The 25,739-nt window shown below is 40.0% G+C and overlaps 1 protein-coding gene and 1 pseudogene across 10 annotated transcripts in view; one reads left to right on the plus strand and one right to left on the minus strand.

The window, feature by feature from the left end:
- Positions 1–4,558: 4,558 nt before the first annotated feature.
- On the minus strand, positions 4,559–5,283 carry LOC126081583 (protein FAM204A-like; annotated as a pseudogene).
- Positions 5,284–7,321: 2,038 nt separating this feature from the next.
- LOC126081717 (uncharacterized) overlaps positions 7,322–25,739 on the plus strand; it is a 60,093-nt gene continuing 41,675 nt past the window's right edge. For 3 of the 10 annotated variants that reach the window (XM_049893750.1, XM_049893754.1, XM_049893751.1), the window contains exons 1-2: positions 7,327–7,500; positions 12,840–13,890. In XM_049893750.1, coding sequence (XP_049749707.1) covers positions 12,916–13,890 — 975 coding nt within the window. In that variant the 5' untranslated portion in view covers positions 7,327–7,500; positions 12,840–12,915. The other 7 variants (XM_049893744.1, XM_049893743.1, XM_049893752.1 and 4 more) reach the window with 7 other exon arrangements.

The raw sequence follows: 25,739 nt of genomic DNA on the forward strand, positions 1-25,739 counted from the left end.
GGCTCCTCAGACCCCCCTTCAGGAATATTCAGTCTCAGCTAATGAGCAAAATAGGAGTTCAACTCCGTTTAAGGGAATTAGCACAGGCTCCCTCAAAATTCTAAATAGAAGAATTTGAGGTCTTCCCCCTCCTCTTGTTAACTCCTAATCACCATTCATAACTTACCCACATTTTCAAATAATAAAACAACACCAGCAAGTAGCTCCAGAAGAGTGTTGTCTAGATGCCACCACCCAATTATGGGTGGAACCTGCAAACAGACCAGTAATACCTCAAGGTCCCCACCTTATATTATTATTAGACTGTCTATCTGAAATCAAATCTATATGGAAGGAAGATCTTATTGCCTTTTTTGATCAAAGTTTCGGGGAAATTTTAAGGCAGCAGCCTATTATCTATATGAGGTAGGAAGTGGACTAGTGCCGGCATTTAGACTAATGCTAATGGCTGGCACAACTGAAAATAACAGGTATCATTCCACATATACATTTTTTGGATGAGACCTATGCCGGATTTGTTATAATGCACAAAATATCCCTTTACCTGAGCCTTGGTTTGAGGATCCAGGGAAAAAGGGGAAGAAAAATGGCATAGCCTGTCATTACATCAAAAAGCTGCCCCTTCCTCTGAACAAATTCAATGGAAAGCTGAAGGATGCCAGATAAACTAGCAAACAAAATTGTGCATGGGACTAAATATCAGTATGTACTCCCTAAGGATTTACACATCCCAGTGGCTACTAGTTTTCATTTAAGAGATCATTTAAGACAGGATAAGGGAGGGCAAATAATGAAGAAATACTATTGGGGTCATTTTTGGAGGGCTTCAGATAAGGTAGTCAGACAATGCCCAACCTGTGCTGAATTTCATCCAGCGAAAGGACTCAGACCCCTGGTTGGCAGGTACCCTTTTCCACCAGACCTATGTTCGAATGACAAATGGATTTTATTCAATTAACTCCCTCACAGGGATACAAATATGTATTGGTCATGATTTGTAGATATTCTCGTTGAATAGAGGTTTTTCCTTGTAGGAATTCCACTGCCACCTTTGTGGCAAAGAAACTTTTAGAAAATATAATTCCTACTTGGGGTACTCCAGGAATTCATTGTAATGATAAAGGAACTCATTTTATTGGGCAAGTAGTAACTTCTATGTGTAAAATTTTTCCCATTCTACAGCGCTTGTACTGTCCATATCATCCTCAATCCTCAGGACTGGTAGAAGGAACCAATGGTATTATAAAGAACCAATTAGCTAAATTAACCTCTTGATTAGGACTGGCTTAGCCTCAAGCTTTTCCCCTGGTCTTAGCTGATTTACGATCAATGTCCTTTGGTCCTCACAAACTAACACTTTTTGAAATTATAACTGGCTGCCCTATGGTTTTACCTTATGGGGTTAATAATATTAAGTGAAATCGCCTTTCTACTAATCTGCTGAAATATTGTCAAGGTTTAGTTCAATATGCTAAAGATCATGCTTACCAGCTGCAACATGCATATCAAACAAGCACACTATTTCTAATTCTTCAACTTATAAACCTGAACCAGGAGATTATGTGTATTGGAATCATCATCAAATTAATGATTCCCTCAAACCTTGATGGAAAAAATCTTACTTAGTGCTACTAACTAAAGATTGTGCTGCTAAATCCACAGGGAGTAAAATTATGGCTACATCTATCCCACCTGAAGAAAACCAAAGTTTCTAAATGGGTTATTGAACCAACAGGAAGACTAAAGCTGAATTTTAAATGCTGCCTGCACACCACCACTAATGGTCCTCCACCAAAGGCCGAACCTTCCATCCAACCTACACCAGAAAGTGAAGGAACAGAAAAAAAGAGTTGGCTCAATTAGTAGGACTTTTTTTTTATGCTAACTTGCCTTATTGTAATTATTGTATATTGAAAACAAGAGTGTTAAATACATTAGGTTGAAGTTTGTGGTTTAGTCTCTTTAATCATAGCAATAATCCTGATAGTTGCTATATTTCATCCATTGTCTGTTATTCATCTATATTATTACAGGTTTAATTAATATAACTCTAGTCTTCTCCATATGTGTCTTAACTTCAGCCTGAGAAGAAAATGGATTTGTAAAATTAGCTCAATCAGTTGCTGGTGCAGGGAATTTAACTTATTGTTGGATATGTAATCATAATCTTAATTCTGTACAAAACAATTCAGATCCCTTAGCTTCGCCAATATTAAACTACTATGTTATCCCTTCACCAACAACAAATTCTATCTCTGTCCTAAAATGAGCACTAAGGGTTAAATTGTGGCATCCCCCTAACATGCCATTTTACCTAAATATTCCTTGCTACAATTTCACAGGTATACCTAGTTATAGATTGTAAAGGAGCAAAGGTAGTTATCCCCCAAGTTTCATGTGTACAGGAAGGAGAATTAGGACTATATTTTATAGAATACTATCCTGAATCACCTAGGTATTATGATCATTGATATCAGAATTGTTTAAAAACTTTAAATGAGCCATATCCTAAATATGACAACTACAATTAAACTATTAATGACAATCCCTGTTCTGAAAATTATACTAAGTTAGAACTTAAGTTTGGAAAACTTCAAATATGCAATAACAATAACAATATGCAATTACATGGCTAACTCATGTAAATTTTTCTATTCCTGACCCTTGTACCAATACTGTCATTTGTGCCCCTTAGGGTCATGTGTTCCTATGTGGGGGATCAAATAACAGTGGTTTAAACAACCCTTTCCTAGAAACAGTCCTCATCATAGGCTATTCCATGTGTAGATGGGTGGAGAATGTAAGGGTAATCAACCTTAGGACCAACAGGTACTACTTTTAACATTTATTCCAAAAGCACCAGTCAACATTGGATGAGGAGTATCAAACAAATTTCAATAATCCAAAGAGAAGTATATGAGAATCCCATAGAATAACAGCCAAGATGGGGTTGATCATTTTTAAGAGCATTAATTCACTCATATGGTATACTAGGGAAATACTGGTGGCGTAGTGGTTAGGTGTTACGGCTGCTAACCAAGAGGTCAGCAGTTCGAATCCACCAGGTACTCCTTGGAAACTCTATGGGGCAGTTCTACTCTGTTCTATAGGGTCACTATGACTTGGAATCGACTGAACGGTAGTGGGTTTATGGTATAATAGGATTAGAAAAACCTTTATAAAATCTGTCTGCTACAGTGGCATAAATAGCTGATAACGTTGCTGATGGAACGTCAGCTCAACAAAACTCATTAACCTCTCTTGCAAACCCATTGCCATCAAGTTGATTCTAACTCAGCAATGGCGTTGATGGTATAGTGATGAGCACAGCTGCCTTCCAAGCAGTTGACCGAGGTTTGATTCCTGGCCAATACAGTGGGATGACACTTTGTGGGGCCCTGGTGGTACAGCAGTTAAGTGTTTGGCTGCTAACCAAAAGGTCAGCTATTTGAATCCACCAGCTGCTCCTTGGAAACCCTATGGGGCAGTTCTACTCTGTCCTATACAGTCACTACGAGTCGGAATTGACTTCATGGCAACAAGTTCTCTGGCAAAGATTACCTTAGGCAATCGGATCGTATTAGACTTCTTATTGGCACAGCAAGGAGGGGTATGTGTGGTAGCCAATACATCCTATTGCTCTTAGATAAATGCTTCTGGAATTGTAGAAAAAAATAGCCGTAAAATTAGACAACAGGCTGTTTGGCTATACACTATTCCCCATTTACAAACCCTAGATTTATTTGGATGGCTCCCCCAAGGAATAGGATCTTGGGCTTACTCGTTCCTACAAAGCATTGCTTTGTTTATTTTTTTGTTTGTTTTTACAGTCTGTGATGTTTTTATTGAAATGAAGGTACACAAAAATTAATCATTTGCTTTTACCATTTAACTGTGAAATATCTACTACCTCCCAATAAAGAAGTCAATAATTATTTTTATAACATTAAGATAATTAACCCCCCAAAAAAGATAATTACAATCATCTGTAAAAGACAGTACCAAGTGAGATTTCTTTAGCACTTATGACCATCTATGGTAAACAAATACCAATCTTAAAAAGCAAATTCCAGAATAAGTGCAGTTAAACCAAATAGACAAAAAAAGTACAAGGAACTCACTGGCTATGTTATGCCAAATGGATAAAAAGTAAAATTGACTTTATACTATAAAACTAAAAACCAAACAGAGTAGAACTGCCCCATAGCATTTCCAAGGAGTGCCTGGCGAATTCCAACTGCCAACCTCTTGGTCAGCAGCCGTAGTACTTAACCACTACACCACCAGGGCTGCCTTATACTATAAAGTCTACATAAATAAATAAATGAATCCTATCATTTGTTTCTGTGTGTATGCTTAGATTTCTTTTACCAATAACAGAGTGCTCTGCTTCAATAGTATAAGCTCTTTGGAAAAAGACTGAAAAGGTTTGATAATCAACTCCTAAATTTTATGCTTAGTTTTTCTACTTCTATCAGTTTCTTGACACATTTAATACACACAGAAGAATCTTTTCGAGTACTTGGAGTCTAGAAAGATCCTGAAGAACTCTGGCAAGTTACATTCCCATGTTGAGTTTGGTTTGCCATCTCTTCTTTGCTTCAAATTTCCATGCAAGTTTCTTCTTTTTTTGAACAACCTGCGAATTTTCAGCATCCTTTTTGGCTTTTACAAAGTAGTGGCAGGCGATAGCTTTGGTAATTTTAACACCAAGCTGTCGAGTAGCCAGCTGATTACTGAGTTCCCCAGCCTTCCCAATATTCTAATCTTCCACAGCCTTGTCTATGCTCTTTTCAACACCTGACTTGTCATGTTTTTTTTTTTTTTCTTTTTTACAGTGGGGTCAAACCTATTACTGAGTCTAAGATATTGATTAAGCTCCTTCCACTGGGCTTCATTTGAGGATCTTTCACTATGAGATATCTCTTCATTCTTCAATTTACCTGAATTAAAATAAACACCTTTCCTGGAGTGTTTTCTTTCTTTCCTCCTGAAACTTGAGGTTGAGGTTTTCTGTTCAGAATTTTTTTTATGTAATTTTTAAAATTTATTCCAGATATGTAAGGAAATTGTGGAAGATCACTCTTTATATGCATTTACATTTGCCTCTATTTCAGTCTTTGGTCCATCTGTACAGAAATCTGAGATTTCTGTTTTTCTAGTCATATGATCTTTTTTAGTTCCCTGTAAGTGAAGGCTAGAGCTTTCTGATGTGGCTTCATCTTCAGAATTCAACTCAACATCACTTTCATTTAGGCTAGGAAGTAGTAGCCCACTTCACATCTTTTCTCATTCAGCAAAGCAATATTCTTCACCTCATGTTCATCAGGATCTCTGATTTATGGTTATAGGCCTGCAGTTGGAAGTGGTCACCCAGCAGCCATCTTAAGATGCCCCTTTGCAAGGTGTTTCAATAATAATAATATTAATTGGCTTAATCTATATTTTGTTCAAATGTGCGCTCTCTGGAATTAATAAATGCCAGCACCCTAGAACATGTTCAGCTCCAAAACCAATAATGTATATTAATTCTGCCCGTTTCTGGAATACAACTGACGGAGTTGTAACCCTTACCTAACAACCCAGGCAAAGAAGCAGACAATATCCGGTGAAAATCAGACTGTGAGTGTAAAGTGCCTGCCATGGCTGCCATCTAGGGGCCCAGCAAAATCCAGGTATCATCTATGTACTTACAGTAATCAGTGATCAAAAGGAGAGAGTGATAAAGGGTTAACCTAACCACAACAGGCCATAACCAAAAAAGGCTAACTTGTTTATCAGAATCTATAGGACTTCAAAAAATAGGAAACTACATTAAAGGAGTAGGACAGAGTTGCTCCAACCAGGTCAATGGACTGTAGAGGTGCATGTCAACACTAAGTAACAATTTACCCCAAGAAACAAGTTAAAGATCTACACAACATCACACATAGCCCACATTTAACAAATAAAAAGTCACCATCATATGACAGACCCAGGACTCCTGAGCCAAGAGACCAATTTGCTAGAAGAGAAAAACAAGAAAAGCTCACCCAATCATGATCTTAGTTCTTTGTCTTTACTTTAACCAGTCACAGTCTGTAAGTAATTTACTCATAGGTACATGTTCCAATGATTGTAAAGGGCATGTTGAAAGACTCTTACTCATAATGAATCAGTAACTGTCAAAAATGTATAGAAAGCACTTATGGATTGCATGTCTTTACATTTTAGTCTGTTATAGTCTGAGTGCTTATGGCCAATTTCTCATTTTTGTTATCTGGCATGTCACAATAAAACTCTCTTTGTTGCAGAAGGCTGTGGTGAAATGTAAATGTAAGTATAGCACATTCCTGAGAACTTCAAGTGCATTATCAAACCAAAAAGAGCAGTGGGAGCCAGCAAGTCAAAAGTGAGGGGGAACCCAGAGGAAGTACCTGACTTGCAGCTGGCATTCTGAAAGGCTAGTGCGAAACCCTTAATTATTGCTCAACAGGTAAGAAGGGTGCCCTGTGGACCTCCAACCCTATGGCCATGGCGCCTGCCTATTTAACAATCTAAAGGATGGTGTCCTTTCAACTTGTGAGATCTGACCTATGTTCAAGTGTCTAGCGTCATAGAAAGAAGTGTTGAGTGGCAGCTGGTATCAGACTGGAGAGAAAAGGGGAAGATGGGCGTTTGAGTGATCCCACATTTTGAGGACTTTTTTTTTCTAAGCAGTCTCACAAACGATTGCTTACAATTTGTCTATTTCCTTCCATTTCAAGGCACATATAAACTATTCATTTATATCTACATGCGATTGCATTGTATTTTTATACTATAGATTCTGTTGTCTATTGAGACTTGCTTTTACTTTTTAACGCATGTCAAAAAATGTACAAACTATTACATACGGTTTATTAGAGCAGTTAACCTGCCTGCATATGACAGAGCATGAACAAAACCAAACAAAATCCAGAGGTCCTGTTCGCTTGCAGTTTCTCCTTCTAGTGGGCAAGAAGTGCTAAGTTAAAATACACGGAACTTTTTGACTGCCGGACGGTGTCTGAGGCAGGTGCCAGGGACGACTCCCAGAGTGTGGGCCAGGAAGCTGCACAACAGAGGGCGTGTATATTTTCGCCATTTACAATAGGAAATCGCCTCTTAGGAAAAGAGGAAGGGCTATTTTTAAAGCTCCCAGCATTAGAGCGGATATATTTTACTTTCAAGCCTGGAAAAACTGAGTTGTGGAGATCCATAAAGCACACAACAGCTTCTGCGGCTCTCTTTGGCTTACGGCAAGCCGAGGAAGGACGCGTGCGTCGTGCTTCCTGCTGGATCTTTAAGGAGCGCTCTGCGCAGGCGTGGGCCTCAGCTGATGACGTCTTCGCGCTGCCCCCTCCAAGCCTCGAGCCAGAGGCGCCCCATGTTTTAGTCTCTGCGCTCCTACCTTCGGGCCTAGGACTGCGGTCTTGGTGAGCCATTCTCCGGCCTGTTCGCGTCGGAGCAGCTGGGGACTGTGCAGCGCCCCGCGTGCCGGTGAGCGACCCCCGGACTCGCAGTCCTCAGGTCTCTTTCTGGAGCGAGGCCAACGGCGGCGTCACGGAAGAGATGGGCCTGATGAGGAGAAGGGGAAGCCGTTGGGGCCGAGCCGCGCGCTGGGCTGGGAGGTGGAGGTGTCGCGTGACTTACCCCTGCGGGGCCGCGCCGCCTGCCAGGGGGCTCCCGCTTCAGCTCCAGTAGGGCCGTTGGGGTTGATTCCAAGCCCCCGCGCCATCAGCCGCCAGCAGGTCCCTAGTTTTGTTTTGTTTTTCTCGTGGTACCTTTTTTGTTGTTGTTTAAAGCCCTTTTGAAAAGTGCTGGTTTCCTTATGTTTCAAGCCCTTATCGAACTAAAATCGGTGTTTTGCTCAGGGGATCCCGACCTACTAAGAAAAGGGGTATTGTATTTTAATTAATTTTTCCTTTTCCGAGTCTGAGATCGGCGTTGGTTTTTAGTAAATTGAGAGACTGAGATAGAAACGTTGAGCATAGGGAAGAGGAAAAGGTATCTGACACCTCTTAATAAATCAACGTGTCTTCAAGAATAAACCTAATTGAACCCTCAGTGCTCAGAAGAAAATCTGGGAAGGAAGCGGGGATGCCTAGTATCTGATAAAGGATGGCGCTTGTCCATTAGCTTTGACGAAACACCTGTCAGAGGCAGACCCTATCAGGCAACTGTTCGATAAGGTAGAAAACAGCCCAGGCTGAGAGCCATTTGGCTTTGCTTTCTGTGTGTTTTCCCTACAAGGCCTTTAGTGGACTGCACCTTACACCCCCACCTGCATTAACTGAGATGCCAGAGCTGGTGCCTCTGAGGCCGGGATGTGAGGCCCACTGAACCCAGCTAATGTGGTTTTCCTCTAGGCCCCAAGGTCACGTGTGGGGACCAGAAAAACCGAACATGTTGCCATCGATTATTTCCAACTTATAGTGACCGTATAGGATAGAGTAGAATTGCCCCATAGAGTTTCCAAGGAGAGGCTGGTGGATTTGAACCACTGACCTTTGGTTTTAGCAGCTGAGCTCTCAACCAGTGCACACCAAGGTATGCTAATTCGCCTGTGAACCACCTGTAGCTGGCGAGTATTGGTTTGGCTTGAATGTAATGTAATTGAGCTAAATCAAGGGAGGCAGGCTTTTTTAGAGGCCGTAAATCATTTGTTGTGAACTTATCTGGACAACTTGTACATAGATTTTTTTTTATAATTGTGAGAGTGAAACATCAGCTTTGTTCCTCATTTGACAATTTTGTCTATTCCCCCACTGTTTGTTCTATGTTTGAGTGACTGCAGCAAATGGATGAAATCAGCGAGTTGAATTATGATTTTTCTTTTATTGTGAAAATATACATAATATATGCCATTTTTACAGTTACTACATTTACCATTGATTACATTTTTCAAGTTATGTACCCATTCTTTCTATTCTTTTCCAAATCATTCCACCACCATTAACATAAACTCAGTGCTCCCTAAGTAAAAACTCCCTTCTCCCCTCCATTCTCCCTGTTAACCACTATATATGTATTTCCTGTAAATGAGACTATACTGCATCTCTCTTTTTGCAACTGACTTATGTCACTCAGCATGATGTTTTCAAGGTTCACCCAAGTTGTGGCATGCATTTTTCTTTATGGCAGAGCGTGTATGCACCAGATTTAGTATATCCATCTTTTTACGGAGCCCTGGTGGCGCAAGCCTTTGGTTGCTAACCAAAAGGTTGGCAGTTCGAATCTACCAGCCACTCCTTGGAAACCCTATAGGGCAGTTCTACTGTATCCTATAGGGTCGCTGTGAGTCGGAATTGACTGCGATGGGTTTGGGTTTTTTGGGTATTCATCTTTTGATGGGCATTTTGGTTGTTTCCACCTTTTGGCTATCAGGAAGAGTGCTGTGGTGAACAGTGGTGCGTAGGTTTCTGTTTGTAGTCAAGCCTTCGCTCCTGGATATATACCTAGAGTTGGGATTGCTGGGTTATATGGTAGTAATTTGTTCAACTTTTTGAGGAACTGCAGAACTTTTCCATAGTGGTTGTACCATTTTACGTTCCCACCAGCAATGGATGAGGGTTCCAGTTTTGCCACATATATTTTCCTTTTTTATTTAGTTTTTAATCATTGCCATTCTAATAAGGGGTGAGGTAGTAGTATCTCATTGGTAGTTTTGATTTGCGTCTCTAATGACTAATGATGCTGAGCAACTTTTTTTGTGTTGTTAGCCATTTGAGTATCTTCTTTGGTGAAATGTCTGTTCAAGTCCTTTGCCCATTTTTTAATTGTGTTGTCTTTTTGTTAAATTATAGAAGTTTTAAAATATATTTTAGATACTAGAGCATTATCAGATAAATGGTTCCAGAAATTTTTCTTCCGTTCTGTAGGGTATCTCTTCTCCTTTTTTGATGAAGCCTTTTGAACAAAAGTAATTTTTATGAGGTCCTGTTCATTTTGTCTTTTGCTGGTTGCTTTTGTTGTCAGATTATATGACTTCTAAATTCCTCTCAGTCTTCAAATTCTTAACTGCAATGTTACTGTGATATATTACTTCCTGCAGAGGTTATTTTTTGTACAGGTATTAGTATTAGTTACTTTTTCTTTCATGGCTTTTAAATTCATATTTAGTTTTCCCTATGTTATTTTTGACACTGTCATCCTAAAATTTTGAAATTTTCCAAATTTTGCTGCTTAGTATTAATGAATTATATATAATATTTTGGAATTTATCTTTATCATTTTAATTGCGAGCTGTTGAAAGAAAAACCTGTAGGATTTGTTTTTGAGTTGTGTTCAGGTGCAAGTGCTTAAAAGTTTAAAACAGGAAATCTAAGGGTGGAATTGAGGGTGGGAAGAATTATCAATGTTATTTACTAGAGAGGGGCATGAAACATAAAAGCCTGAGAAATACTACTTTGAAATTACCTGGTAGTACATTTAACTATACCTATTTGTAATCTGCCCAAAGCAACTTTTGCCTTTAGTAGTAATTGTTTGAAATGTAGAATGTGTTTTTGTTTTATTCTAAGGCAAATGAAGCCTACATGATTCTCTTCAGAGAGCCCTACAAAAGTATAGACCTTTATCAATGTTTGAACGTTTAATTATCACAGGATTGATACAATTTCGTAATTTTTTTTGAAAACCACTTCTGAAGTAAATGGTTTACTTGTTTTAGATGCTATTTCAATAGCATATAATTCTTCAAAAAAGAATTTGAACATTACCTCGCAATTTATTCCAAATTAATTAAATCAGTATAAACATCTAATAATGATTTTTAGTGTACTTTTTTATGAAGTTTACTGTAAGGCTTTTGTTTTTCTGTAGACATGGGGAAAGTCTTTTTCTCCTTTGCTGCTGTGTTCAGATAAAGACAGTGCTTACCATGGAGTCATATCAACTGAAAATAGGGAATGGATTGGTTAGTAGTGAAGTCCTTAATGCAGATGGAGAAAGTGAAGATGTCTCTCAGTTTCTTTTTGTGGGATTCAGAGGAAAAGATAATGTCACTTGTCCCACCTGTCAAGGAGCAGGAAGAATTGCTAGGGATATGTGTTACTGCATTGTTTTTTCTCTGAAGAATGTTGGTATTCATTTGCTCAGATATAATAAAACCCCTGCAGCTGAGCTAAGCTTTATGCTCTAAAAACCCTTGGAATTAAAATGAAAACTTCATGTCAGTTGTGTTTAGTCAAAAGACCAGAAAGAAAAGAAAAAAGCCATAATACTAAGTAGTTCTGGTGGTACAGTGGTTGAAGCACTTGGTTGCTAACCAAAAGCCAGAGGTTTGAGTCCACCATCCGCTCTGCTGGAGAAAAATGTGGCAGTCAGTCTGCTTCTGTGAAGATTACAGCCTTGGAAACCCTGTGGAGCAGTTCTGCTGTGTCCTATAGGGTCACTTTGAGTCAGAATTGACTGGATGGCAATGGTAAAGCAATAATAAGGGAAACCACTTCTCTGTCCCCAGTATTTTCCCTTTCCCGCCTCCTATTAAGGTAGATGTACACTGTCTCTTGAGTGAAAATTTTTAGTGGTATTTGTGATCTATAGAGGGAATATCAGTTCCTTTGCTGTATTTTGTGTTAGAGGCAACTTTTATTCCAAGCTACCTAGGGGACTTAAGTAGCAGTGGCGATAAGTGGAAATCATGAAGATACCTTGTGCTCTTCTCATTGTCTGGTTGGCTAAAGTTGATATATGACCCTGGAGAGATACAAGGACAGAGTTATAGTGTGCATAATGTATACAAAAGCTATGAGAAGTGCCCCAAAGAAGATTACATTTTGAGTGTGTGATAGCTTTACCTTTGCAAGAATAATAGTTTGAGAATAAAAGGATTATTATAGTTAAAAGGACTAATATACCATACTAAGGTGGGGGGAAAAAAGTACTGTTTTATCAGTCTAGATATATTTTTAAGGTATGGCCAAATGGCCGTTTTTGGTTTCCTGAATGTGGATTATAGAGAAAAGAAGCAGCTGCAAGAATGGGGCAGCCATTTACCGAAATGGAGAAAAGTGCATTTGGGTGTGTGCATCAGAGGAGAGATCAGGAAGGAGCTCACTTCTAGACATGGAAGTTTTGAGAGACATACTTGATGTCTAGGTGGATATGTTCAGTAGGTACGTAGTTATAAGACCCTGGATTTTTAAATTTTGTAGGTGAGGAAAAGAGTAAATTATCTGAAATACTTCAGGTAGGAAATGATAGGAGAATTCTAACTTGACTCCAAACACAACACGCAACTCTGATAACTTCATCGTTACTATGTATCTCCCAGGGTTCAGGCACTGTTCCTAGAGCCACAAGAAAAATGATCATTGATGAATTTTGTAATGGAGAACTACATATTAAGATAGTGAATTAGGCAATTTTTCGATTTGGGATGAAATACTAAGTGGAATGTTAATTTTTGTACCAGTAGGTTCAGTGCTACTATCTGTAGCTGTAAACTTTGAGTGCAAATCTAGAACATTGTTTCATATATTCACAACTAGGGCTGATTTATATAGGCTTACCACCCAATAAATAATTAAAAACAACACTGAAGGATAAGAAAAGCCAATAAAGTTAAGAATTTTTAATCACTATCATTGAAGTTTTCATACAGCTTTGGAGTGTTTTTATGTGTTGTAGGTACCTTAAGGTGTACTTAAGTTACCTGTTAGGTAATCCAGTAGTAAGCATCACTCTACTCAGGTTTCCAGAAAGTCCAGAGTGAGTGAGTGGGAACTGCTTTGTTTGCTCAGACAACAGAATGGGCATGGTAGCAGTGATGTAGCAAATTTTTTTGGTTTTGTTTGTTTTTTAATAAACCATTTTACTGTCATTTCTCAATTTAGGTAACTTAAAATACTCAGAAACTTTCCTAGAACGTCTGCAGAGGATTCCCTCTACAAGCCTAATCGAATCAGACAGATGGCGACTGGTTCAGATGACGACGCGGTGCCTGTGCACCCTTTTTCCAGAGAGGCCAAGAGGATCGTTGCTCTGCCTGCTGCTGACAGACATCGGCTTGCCCTGGCAATGCTATACTCTCCAGAAATGAGGCGAAAACGAACTATTAGGACCCTGTGCATGACTATCTTATCTGCTGTTTTCCCAACCTTCAAAGGCCCTGTCGTCAAGGTCACCCCTGTCATTACTGGAGAAGCAGTTACTTGGCAAATGCAGTTATATGGCACCCCTCAGCTGTCAATCCCTGAAGTTCCCGATGATCCAGAACATAGGCTTGGATTATACCATGCAACGCTGAACATTCTCATCGCCTTGTTCAAGGACTCACGGGACAATAGCCATATGAGGACTGCAGAAAACAGGTTCAAAGCGTTCAAGGTGGCAGTCAATACAGACATGGAGCACACACCGTATCCTGCTATTAATGTGTCTGCTTATGTCATCTACTTGTCTCTTCAGCCCTGGTGTCATAGAGTCTTGCGTAGAATTTTAAGTACCAGATTCACAGGTCCAGCTGAACAGATGATGGTGCAAGTCCATATGGTGGCTCGATGGTCACAGATGACTACTCTCAGTGCTATTAAGAGGTTCCTTAACGAGTGTGATTCGAGCTTGATCCTAATACCTGAAGTAAAAGAGGAGATACCCAAGTTCTATGAAGCATATGAGAGACTTCGTGAAAAAACTGGAGAATGGTTTCCTTATGCCAAGGCAATCAAACACCCTGAAGCCCAGAAGGTGAAGACGGCAGCATTTCCAAACCTGGCATCTGCGGCTCTGTACCACGCAGCAGAGACAACACCAACTATGCGCAACTATAGAGCAGGGAAACACATTAGGGGAGGGCTCCCTGAAAGCACACTCAAAAGTGCTTTTGAGCGTAAAATCTCACGCGAAGAGCGGGCAACACTACACTCCCTATGCATCAGCGGTGAGGTGAGTGACCAAGTGTCACAGACACCGACAGAGGCAGAGTCATCCACGGATGATGATTAATGAGTTTTTGTTGCTTAAAAAAAAAATCCGTAACCCCCCCCCCCAAACAAACAAATAAGAAACACAAACCCAAAAAAGAAATCTGGAGAGGCAATTTAATAGCTGCTGTGAGGCACACAAAGATTAGATCCATGAAGGCATTTAGAAAGGAAATGAGGAGGAGAGGGTAAAGCAAACAATAAAATGATAGTTTTTTGAATGACTAGGATATGAGGGAGATTGAGTGACATGTAAGATATCGAAACGAACATGGGGGCTGTAGGCTTTCAGTGGAGGATTATATGTTTGCACGATCAGAAAGTAGTTCCTTGGAACTAGCTTTTGAGGGTAGCCTTGAAGATAAGAAATTTTCGTTATGGAAACTGGTGAGAGGTGGAAGAGTTACATTTCAGGGGGAGTTAGAGGAACAGTGAAGATGTGGAAACTTTTTTTTTTTTTTTTTCAATGTCTGCTTGATTTTAAATAGTGCAACAATATCTTCAAAGCTGGATTACTGTAAATATTTCTAAAATTGAGTACTTCAGCACTCGGGGATGTGGAGGCTCGGAAAGGGCTGGTCATAGTGAGATTGAGCTTGTGGATATGTCACGTTAAGAGCTGCACAGGTGGCCCTGAAGGCTTTGTAAGAAAACTCTTCATGCCGTAACGTGAGCAGACCTTGAAAACATGCTAGTGCAAGAAGTCAGTCACAAAAGATCACTCACTATGCGACTCTTTGTACAACATCCGGAATACGTAAATCTATAGAGGAAAAGTAGATTAGTGGTTGCTTCAGGCTGTGGGGTATGGGGTAAGGGAGTGATAGTTAAGGGTACAGGTTTACTTTTTTAATTTTTTTTACAGGTTATTTTTGAGAGTATATTCTAAAATTGGTGATTTCACATCTGAACATACTAAATGCCATTGAAGTGTACACTTCAAATGGGATGTGAACTATCTCAATAAAGCTGTTCTAAAAAAGAAAATGAATAAACATTTGCCACTCATCTTGTATTTCTGTTCAGTTAAACATAAAGAAATTAATAATTATAGGACCTTAGAGCCTGCAAATGTAGACATAAGTGTGTTATATAGAAGCAAAAGGGTTATGCAACCTAGTAAACTTTGAAGCACCTTTACGAACATTGGTGATTTTGGGGGAATATTTTGTTTAATAAATGCTTCATGTGTTATATACATACAGTCTTAAAAGTTCTTCTTGAAGACCTGTTAAAACTAAGCAAAACAAAGAAGGCAGGCATCAGTGATTCCATGATAAGGGGTAGTGTTTCAGGAAATGGCTTAATAAATTGGGTTTTAATATTTAGCAAGTTTTAGGTTGGGGTGCTTGCTCCCTGTTTTTAGAAAGCAAAACTGAATAAAACAGATTAAGGTCAAGAAGATGATTAAAGGACAAAATCATATCCTGAATAAATGTTGCTTACATTTTTTTTTCCCCAAGATGCAGGTAGTTGTACACAGGATGGGAAACTTGGAAGATAAGAACAACTCACTTTTCATTTAGTATTCCTAGTTGAACACAAGTGTTGTTGTTGTTAGGTGCCGTCGAGTCGGTTGTGACTCATAGTGACCCTGTATGTAGCACAGAACGAAACACTGCCCAGTCCTGCACCGTGCTTACAATCCTCATGCTTCAGCTCATTGTTGCAGGCACTGTGTCAATCCATCTTGTCGAGGGTCTTCCACTTTTTCACTGACTCTCTACCAACCATGATGTCCTTCTCCAGGGACTGATCCTTCCTGACAACATTTCCGAAGTATGTAAGACACAGCCTCGCCATCCTTACTTCTAAGGAGAATTCTGGTTGTACTTCTTCCAAGACAGATTTGTTCTTTTGGCAGTCCGTGGTATATTCCGTATTCTTCACCAACACCACAATTCAAAGATGTCAGTTCTTCAGTCCTTATTCACTGTCCAGCTTTTGCATACATATGATGCAATTGAAAGTACCATGGCTTGGGTCAGGCACACCTTAGTCTTCAAAGTGACATCTTTGCTTTTTTCAACACTCTAAAGAGGTCCTTTGCAGCATATTTGCCCAGTGCAATGTGTCTTTTGATTTCTTGACTGCTGCTTCCATGGGTTTTGATTGTGGATCCATGTAAAATGAAATGCTTGACAACTTCAGTCTTTTTTCTGTTTATGATGATGTTGCTTATTGGTGCAGTTGTGAGGATTTTTGTTTTCTTTATGTTGAGGTGTAATCCATACTGAAGGCTGTGGTCTTTGATCTTCATCAGTAAGTGCTTCAAGTCCTCTTCACTTTGAGCAAGCAAGGTTGTGTTATCTGTATAATGCAGGTTGTTAATGAGTGTTCCTGCAGTCCTGATGTTCCGTTGTTCATATACTCCACGTTCTCGTATTATTTGCTCAGCATACAGATTGAATAGGTATAGTGAAAGGATGTAACCCTCATGCACATCTTTCCTGACGTTAAATCACGCAGTATCTGCTTGTTCTGTCCAAACAAATTGCTTCTTGATCTATGTACAGGCTCCTCATGAGCACAATTAAGTGTTCTGGAATTTCCATTCTTCGCAGTGTGATCCATAATTTGTTATGCTCCACGCAGTTGATGCCTTTGTGTAGTCAATAAAACACAGGTAAGCATCGTTCTGATACTCTTAGCCAGGAACCATCTGACAGCAGCAGTGATATCCCTGGTTCCACATCCTCTTCTGTATCTGGCCTGGATTTCTGGCAATTCCCTGTTGATATACTGCTGCAGCTGCTTTTGAATAGTCTTCAGCAGAATTTTACTTGTGTGTGATATTAATGATACTCAATGATCTCCACATTCGGTTGAACACAAGTAGGAAGGGCTAATGACATGCTTTGTTTTATTTTTTTTTTCCAAACTTCATTATATTTTAAACTTTTCTTTGTCAGGGATTAAAGACGTTGAGAGTGGGCTATTCAGTAGAGATTTCTTTTACGGTAGCAAAACTAATTCTGACATAGAAAAAACTACTGATTTATTGTAGAGAGAAAATGTTCCCCAGTAATTTCTGTGGGGCAGAGGGTAGAAATAGTGCAGTGTGCATTTGGATACTGAACTTTCTGAAAGTTCAGATCCACTTGCTAGTAGGATCCCTGACAGATCGAAGTTTCTTACAGGAAATGACAGGGACTTCAAGGAAGAGGATATCAACAGAAAACAACCACCCCAGCAACAAAACAGGACCAAGCCATTAGAGCAAGAGAAGGAGCGGCAGTTGTTTGCACACAATGGAAAACCAAAGAGCTTAAGCAACAAAGTGACCATTGCAAACACAGGAGCAGGATAGGGCGGCTGTCAGCACCAAATGTCACATGTGGTTCATCGAAATGCACAGGGTTACTGCATGTCATCTGAGAAGTCAGCTCCCCTCCCCCTTTGGTCCAGGTGGTTTCTTGGAGAACCACTACCTCGAGGACTTTTACTCGGACCAGAAGCATCAGCCAGAGCCCAGGCACTACCAATCATTGCTGTGAAGGTGGGTGGGGGCCAAAAGCGTCCAGGGTCCCCACTGCTAGTGTGGGAGGATGGGGCCACTGCTGCCCTCTGGCTGGATCGAAAACCAAGGTTTTGCTCAGTGCTACTTACTACAGCCAGTAAGCAAGAGGCTGAGGTGGGACATCAGAAAGGCATCTTTATTTCCTTGTGCAAGGAAAGGAACAATTGAGGCTGCTGCCTCCAAGACTGCTTAGCCAGGGTAAGAGGGGTTTACAAGCAGGAAGTTGATAGAGGTTACATCAGCATCATACCTAATCATATTACGCAGGTGCAATGGGGTTTACATATAACTTCATGCACCACGTGTTCAAAAAATGGCAGTTAAATTTTACCCACAGGCAGGAAAGTTACTATGAATGAGGTACTTAATGAGTTAAAAAATTATCTAGAATGTCAACATGATGGCTATCCTAGTTACCTAGTACTGCTGTAACAGAAATACCACAAGTGGATGGCTTCAGCAAACCAAAGTTTATTCTGTCACAGTCAGATAAGCCAGAAGTCCAAGGTGTCAGCTTCAGGGGAAGGGTTTCTCTCTGTCGACCCCGGAGGAAGGTTCTTGTCATCAATCTTCCCCTGAACTAGGAGCTTCTCAGTTTAGGAACCCCAAGTTTAAAGGAAGCACTCTTCTGGCACTGCTTTCTTGGTGGTATGAGATCTTGTAGACAGTAATTTCTCACAATAAATTATAAAAACAGCAGTACTGGGTCATGATCTTGCATCCCATGTAAGTTGACCTTGGGGAGTAAGGTGCTGAAAACCCCAGCACAATCTTAGATACCTGGGTATTTTTTTGTAAAATAGTAAAGTGGCATTCTGACATTAAAAAAAAAAAAAAAGCCTAGTTATTTTACATTTATTAAAAAAACTTAGGTTAATAGAGTGTCTTTGGCTGGGTTCTCTAGAGAAGCAAAGTCAGTGAAGCATATAAATATATTAACCCAGTGCCCTCGAGTCAGTTCTGACTCTATAGAGACATTTATACCAAGGAAATGTCTCATGTGGTTGTAGAGGCTGGAACATCCCAAGTCCATGGGTCAAGATCGAGGCTTCTTCCGATTCACATAGCTGTAGGGACTGGTGAACCCAAGATTGGCAGGTCAGAGAGCAGGGCTTTTGGTCACAGGCTGTGAAGATGGACAGATCCCAAGATCAGCAGGTAGGCTGCTAGCTCAAGTCCCAAGAACTGGAGGTCAGAAGAGCAGGATCCAGAGCAAGTAACAGTCTATGAGCCTTGCCAGAATGTCCGCTTAAGTTCAACGCAGGGCGCGTACCTAAGGAAACTCCCTTAAGCTGAATGAATATTCACAGCAGATCCTGTTACGGAGGTGGTCACAGATGTTGGAAGTGATTACATCATACAATTGCCAAACCACTAAGAATCATGGCCCAGCCAAGTTGACACACAGCTTTAACCATCACAACACCTAAACTGGTTTCTGCCAGTTTCTGTAGTTCTGGGCAGCAGTTAGGAAAGGGCAACCAGGATATTAATGTAAAGCTACAGGGTATGTCAAGGAAGCTTCTTGAGGCAGTGGAATTTTCCACAGCCTGGGGACGTCTGTCTTAGCCCCTCCGCCCTCCTGTCTTTGAACTTTGTCCCTCTATTCTCACTCTGCCTTCAGGGGAGCTGCATGTCTTGACTCTGAGGAGCTGCCAGGCCTTTCTAGGCAAGACAATGGACCTTCCCTGGAGCCACTCCACAACTCCCTCACTCCCTCCACCAGTCAGAAAACCACAACCGCCCACCTCTAGGAGCTCAAGGTGCACCTTTAAGTCCCGACTGTGGCTTCAGCACTTTGCATGTCATTTCTACAGTTGCACAGCCAACAGGCAAGCTCCGGAGATGAAGCTTGGCATCTTGAGTCTCACTGTCTTAATGTTTTGGGAACATTTGGTAATCCTAGAAACTGCTGTGATGGACTTCCAGTAAAGGAAGCTTTGCAAAGTTCAATGGGAAGAAAGGGTGCCCCTTTGTCCATCACCTGGGACTTTGCCCTCAGTGACTCCATTCCCAGTGCTCTTACCTGAGTAGAAAAGACAGTGGTCAGCAGAGGGTAGTCTGCGGGCCCTGTTGGGCACCACAATGCTCGGACCACAGGTCCTTGTATAGATTTGGAGAATGGAGACTTGGACTAAGCATGAGTGAGGGCAGCAGATGGCTCAGTGCATAAAGGAGGGTTTAACAACTTTTTAATAACTTTATTTGAAGGAAAATTACTAAGTTTAAAAATTTAAAACATCTTTAAAATAAAGTATTAGTCCACTTTGGAAAAGAATGTCTTCATGATGGACAAAATGTGTGTGTGTGTAGCCTCCCTTTTACACCCTGAGAAGGCACTCGGTCTTATAGGATAAAATGAAATAGAGCTTTCTGGTGGGGGTAGACAAATGATTTTCGTTTTTAATATGGAAGAACAATTTAAGGTGAAAAGGATGAAAACCCGGAGATTTTTTTTTTAGTGTCTTTTGTTTAACCTTTAGGTTAGTAGTCAAGCACAAGCCAATTAGGCCAGCCAGGGAATTTAGTAAAACCAAAAACCAAACCAAACCCAGTGCCGTTGAGTCGATTCCGACCCACAGCAACCATATAGGACAGAGTAGAACTGCCCCATAGAGTTTCCAAGGAGCCTGGCGGATTCGAACTGCTGACCCTTTGGTTAGCAGCCATAGCACTTAACCACTACGCCACCAGGGTTTCCTATATTTTAGTAAAGAAGGTGTAAATCCTGCAGTCAATTTATGTGTGGTATTCCTTTGTTTACAAGGAAAAATAAACTGGTCTTTTGCTAAGCAGACCCTATCCAATCAAGATAGTTCGGTTTGCTCATTTTCAGAGTGAGAAAATCAGCAGATAGGCTCAGTATCTTTCATAAGATAATTCACTGCTGTAAAGACCTGGACAGCATAGCTGCTTCCCTTTCCAAGAGTCTGGTGACTGCCTATATACGATCAATAATTTTATTGCAATCAATTATAGAGATGGTACCTGAAAATACAGGAAAGAGGTAAGATGCATTGGCAATTGATAAAAATCATATTAAGCCAGTAATAGAAATTGATTGAACTTTATTGAATATACGATTTGCAAATAGGAGTAGCATTTCCATTAGGGAGTCAAAAGGGTTCTGAAGATGGCGAAACTCCAAAGATTTTTATACCCTGCCATATCAACATTGCCCATGGGAAAAGAGCCAGAACAAAACTGAAAAAATAATTTGTGGCTCAGGAAGGATTTCTTAAAGCAGTGTCTCGAAGAACAGTGTAATTACTGACATAACACTAAAACAGCTCTGTTCTGACCTTTGGCATCTCTGTTTCTCAGAACTGACTGCGAATAGATAATTCTTAAAAAGAGCATAATGTCTGTTGCAAAATGGTCTTCATAAAATTATCTAGACTATTGTTTGACTCAAGGATGCCTTTTAGAAACCAGTGTGCTCAAGGCTCCAGGTTCAAAAGATCTGAGGAATATGGTCTGGGTGGACCCAGAAGTCTGGGTTCCAGGAGAATTGAAACTTCCTCACGATGAATTCCAAAAAATGAAATTTGCCAAATAAATCCTAATTTTAATTCTCCTTCATAGGCTGAACTTTCTCTCATTCCTGCTTTTTTAAAAAACAATAATAATTGTCAAAAAGAGAAAAAAGAGAAAGTAGTGTAACTGTATTCATTGTGGGTAGATGGCTGTCAAGCAGCCTCAACCTGAAAGTCTTGGAAAGGCGCTCAGGGAAAGAGGGGATAGTGAAAACGTGTTATATAGGTCATTGTCATGTTAATTTCTCTGGAGATAGCATCAGAACACAAGCAGGATTCCATGGTAGGCCATTTGTAGAAACAAGTCACTAAGGACATGCCCTACACTTCCAGTCAGACCCTGGAGTTCTGCTTCTGGAAGCTGGCTGCACATAGATAATTCTCTAAAAGAGCCCAATGCCTGTCGCAAAATGGTCTCTGCTAAACTGCTTACAAAGCTATTGTTTGACCTGAAGGTGATACCAGGAAAACCAGTGCCCTTAAGGCTTAAGGTTCAAAAGGGCAAATTACCTGGGTGGGTCAGCCCAACTCCATAAATGCCAAAAATCTGGATTCCAGGAGAATTAAAACTTTTCCTCATATTCTTTTTTTTTTTTTTTTAGTTATTAGTCATTCTGGCCTATGGCTCATAGCAAACCAGATGAGAAGGAAAAGTGACCAAGGTTTATTTCATTAAAATATATTCATGAAGAAAGTCAGTTGATAGCTGGAAAGATGATGCCTGAAAGCGGCATTATAAATTTGCTTTATCCATGTTGGTATACCTACTTGATGTAGAGCTAAGACACTCTCATAAATTTCAAAAGAAAAGTAGAGTGAAACATTTGTTTAGTTCCTAAAAAGCCTCTTTAACCCTTGTTTCTCCCCTATCCAGTAAATGGCACCTCTCTTCACAGTCCCTCCAGTCATAAACCAGGAAGCTGGCTTGAGGATTCCTCTCTTTCTTTTAGTCATTGCTCTACCTCTGTGTTGAGTCCATGAACAAGATGTCTAGACCTCAAATCCTTGTACTCCTGTGTATACCACTGCCATCACCCTGGGTCAGGCCACCACTATTGCTCATGAGGGTTACTTCAAAAAACACTGTACAGGCAGTCCCTGAGTTAGGAACATCTGACTTATATACAGGTCATAGTTATGAACTAACCCCTGTAAGGCCTATTATATTAAAGGTACAATCTAATATCCAGTGCCATCGAGTCAATTCCGACTCATAGTGACCCTATAGGACAGAGTAGAACCGCCCCATAGAGTTCCTTGGAGTACCTATATTAAAGGTAAAACTATTATATAAGCACTACAGCTGCTAACCAAAAGGTTGGCAGTTTGCATCCACCAAGCACTGCTTTGGAAACCCTATGGGACAGTTCTCCTCTGTCCTGTAGGGTCGCTATGAGCTGGAATTGATGGCAATGGGTTTTTTTTTTTTTTTTTTTGGTGTTATATTCAAGGTACATACATTGGTTCATAATAACAAATGGGCAGTACTTTGTGACACGTCAAAATGTTACTGTATTATTATGTTAAAGATGTTTTAATGTATTTGGAAGTGATTTTTTAATGTTTCTTATGTATAGAGAGGTAACACTGTGCACTAAGATAAACATTTGCCTAACTTAGATACAAACCATGCCTAACTGTTCCCATTTACCTACAAATTCCATTTAAAGACAGATTTAGGAATGGAACTCATTTGTAATACAGGGACTGCCTGTACTTGTTTTCAGTGCTTCAGTCTGACCCCATCCAATGTCTGTCTTCGACATACAACAGCCGCATTGAGCTTTCACAATGTTAAAATCTTTCACTGATCTCCCAGTCATAATGGGTAAACCCACAAGCAGTGCTGTTACCTGCAAGACTTGAACCTTGGCTTATCTCTTTATATTCAAATGTTTTTATTTCTTTCCCTAACCCTACTCAGCCTCCACCCACTGGTCTTCTGACAGTTCCAAAAACAAGCCAGGCGTTGCCCTTGACATGATTGACTGCTTATCCTACAGGTCTCAGTGGAATTTCACCTCCTGAACACTCTGTTTCACTAACAGGACATTCTCTAGCCATCACACCATTTATGTCCTTCTTAGAACTTCAAATATTTTATCTGTATCTGTGTTTATTATTTGCCCCACCCCCCTAGAGGGTAAGCTCTAAGCAGGGCGTCACTCTTTTCTTTACCTCTGTATCCCTGGCATGAATGGATCTGTGATTAGCATTTTTAAGGACTAGAACTCAAAAAATGTCCATATTAGGAGTTGAGATCTCAGTCCAGTTTCTATATACTTGAAATTAAAATATCAATTCACCAGAAATGCCATAATTGATTTAGACTAAGGTTAAAAAAAAAAAAGTATTCACAGTGCATTTACTAGGCTAGACTAATCTTAGTTTTTCTTTTTTTCCTTTCAGCACCAGCTTTTTTTTTGTTGTTGTTTAATTGTGCTTTATATGAAGGTTTACAGAGCAAATTAGTTTCTTATTAAACAATACACATACTGTTCTCTGACATTGGTTCCCAATCCCGTGATGTATCAACCTTGGGTTCCCCATATCCATTCGTCCAGCTTTCTCATCCCCTCCTGCCTTCTCATCCTTGCCCCTGGGCTGGTGTGCCCAATTAGTCTTATATGCATGGTTGAGCTACGTGTATTGTTTTTTGGGCCTGTCTAATCTTTGGCTGAAGAGTGAACCTCAGGAATGACCTCAATACTGAGTTAAAAGGGTATCTGGAGGCCATACTCTTGGGGTTTCTCCAGTCTCTGTCAGACCGGTAAGTCTAGTCTTTTTTGTGAGTTTGAATTTTGTTCTACATTTTTTTCCAGCTCTGTCCAGGACCCTCTATCGTGATCCCTGTCAGAGCAGTCTGTGGTGGTAGCCAGGCACCATCAAGTTGTGCTGGACTCAGTCTGGTGGAGGCTGTGGTAGCTGTGGCTCTTTAGTCCTTTGGACTAATCTTTCCCTTGTGTCCTTGGTTTTCTTCATTCTCCCTTGCTCCAGGAGGGTTAGGACCAGTGGAGTATCTTAGATGGCCACTCACAGGCTTTTAAGACCCCAGACACTACTCACCAAAGTAGGATGTAGAATATTTTCTTTATAAACTATGTTATGCCAATTGAGCTAGATGTCCCCCGAGACCATGGTCCCCAGCTCTCCGCCCAGCAAATCGGCCTCTGAGGGAGTTTGGATGTGTCTATGAACCTTTTTATGAAACTTTTATGATAATCTTAGTTCTTTAAACATTGTATTAGATTCCTATTACTATTTTAATATTGTGGAAATTTGTTAAATTTACCACAAACCTGCTGTTGGTGGTGGTGGTAGTTGCCATTGAGTCGATTCTGACTCATGGTTACCCCACATGTGCAGAGCAGAACTGCTCAATAGGGTTTTCAACGCTGTGATTTTTCAGAAGCGAATCACTAGGCCTGTCTTCCAAGGTTCCTCTGGGTGGGTTTGAACCATCAACATTTTGGCTAGTAGCTGAGCACTTAAAATTTGTGCCACCCACACAACTCACTAGAAATCTAATGACTTAAAACAACATGAATTGATTACCTTATTTTCTTATTATGTTGTAGTTCTGGAGATCAGAAGTACAAAATCAGTTTTATTGGGCTAAAATTAAGTTGTTGATAGGCCAGCAATCTTCTTCTGGAGATTCTAGGGAAAGAATTTGTTTATTTTCCTTTCCAACTTCTAGAGATCTACTACATTCCTTGGCTGATGACCCCTTCCTCCACATTCAAAATCAACAGCATAGCATCTTCTCTCTCTGACCTCTGCTTAGGTCCTTAAATCTCTCCCTGACTCTGATCCCCCTGCCTTCTTCTATTGGACCTCTCTAGATAATCCAGAATAACCTCCACATCTAGAGATCCTTAATTTCATCACGTCTACAAAGCCCCTTTACCCTCTACCCATAAACTTGTTGCTGTCGAGTCAGTTCAGATTCCGACTCACAGTGACCCTTTAAGACAGAGTAGAACTGCCCTGTAGGATTTCCAAGGAGCAGTTTTTGGATTCAAACTGTCAACATTTTGGGTAGCAGTTGAGCTGTTAACTACTGCACTTAGGTAACATATTTACAAGTTCCACAAATTAGGATATTGACATGAATTGGCAGGGTCGTTATTCTGTCTACTAGAGTTTTCACAATTTCAGCTATCTCCAATAGACACGTTAAAGTGCTAACATACAGCCAACCCACAAGTAGGAACATAAATTTTTGTATTTATCAGGAAAAATTTATAGCTGTCATTAATGCATTGCTTTCAACAGCAAAATGAGAGAATTGTACTATAAGATTGCAGTGGACTCTTTTTACCTTAATATTTGAATGTGGAAAAATATCCCAGCGCTACAGAATATTTTTCAGGAGTCTGAGAAATTACTTTGCAAATGTTTTATTTATGTCATTTTTATACAATAAAAGCAACTTTTAATAAAGAATGTAACTGGTTTCAAATTAATATTTTCCACAATGTGATTTAAAAATGAGCCTTGAATATTAATGTTCCTGTGAATGAAGTTAAACAAAGGTCTATGTTTTTCCTTTCAACAGTCATCCATATATATCAGGTAATACTGTTTAATGTGAAATATACATTATAAAATGCCTTTGAAATTGAAGTGTCTGGTTGGTAAGTAATTTATGTATTTGTTTCCATTATGTACATTTCAAAGTTTTTAATCATGAAATTTCTATTTATTTTTCCTTTTCTGTATGGCTATGTTTGAATGATCCATTTAGATTCT

Source organism: Elephas maximus, chromosome 8 (assembly GCF_024166365.1).
Source record: "Elephas maximus indicus isolate mEleMax1 chromosome 8, mEleMax1 primary haplotype, whole genome shotgun sequence".
Lineage (NCBI taxonomy): Eukaryota > Metazoa > Chordata > Mammalia > Proboscidea > Elephantidae > Elephas > Elephas maximus.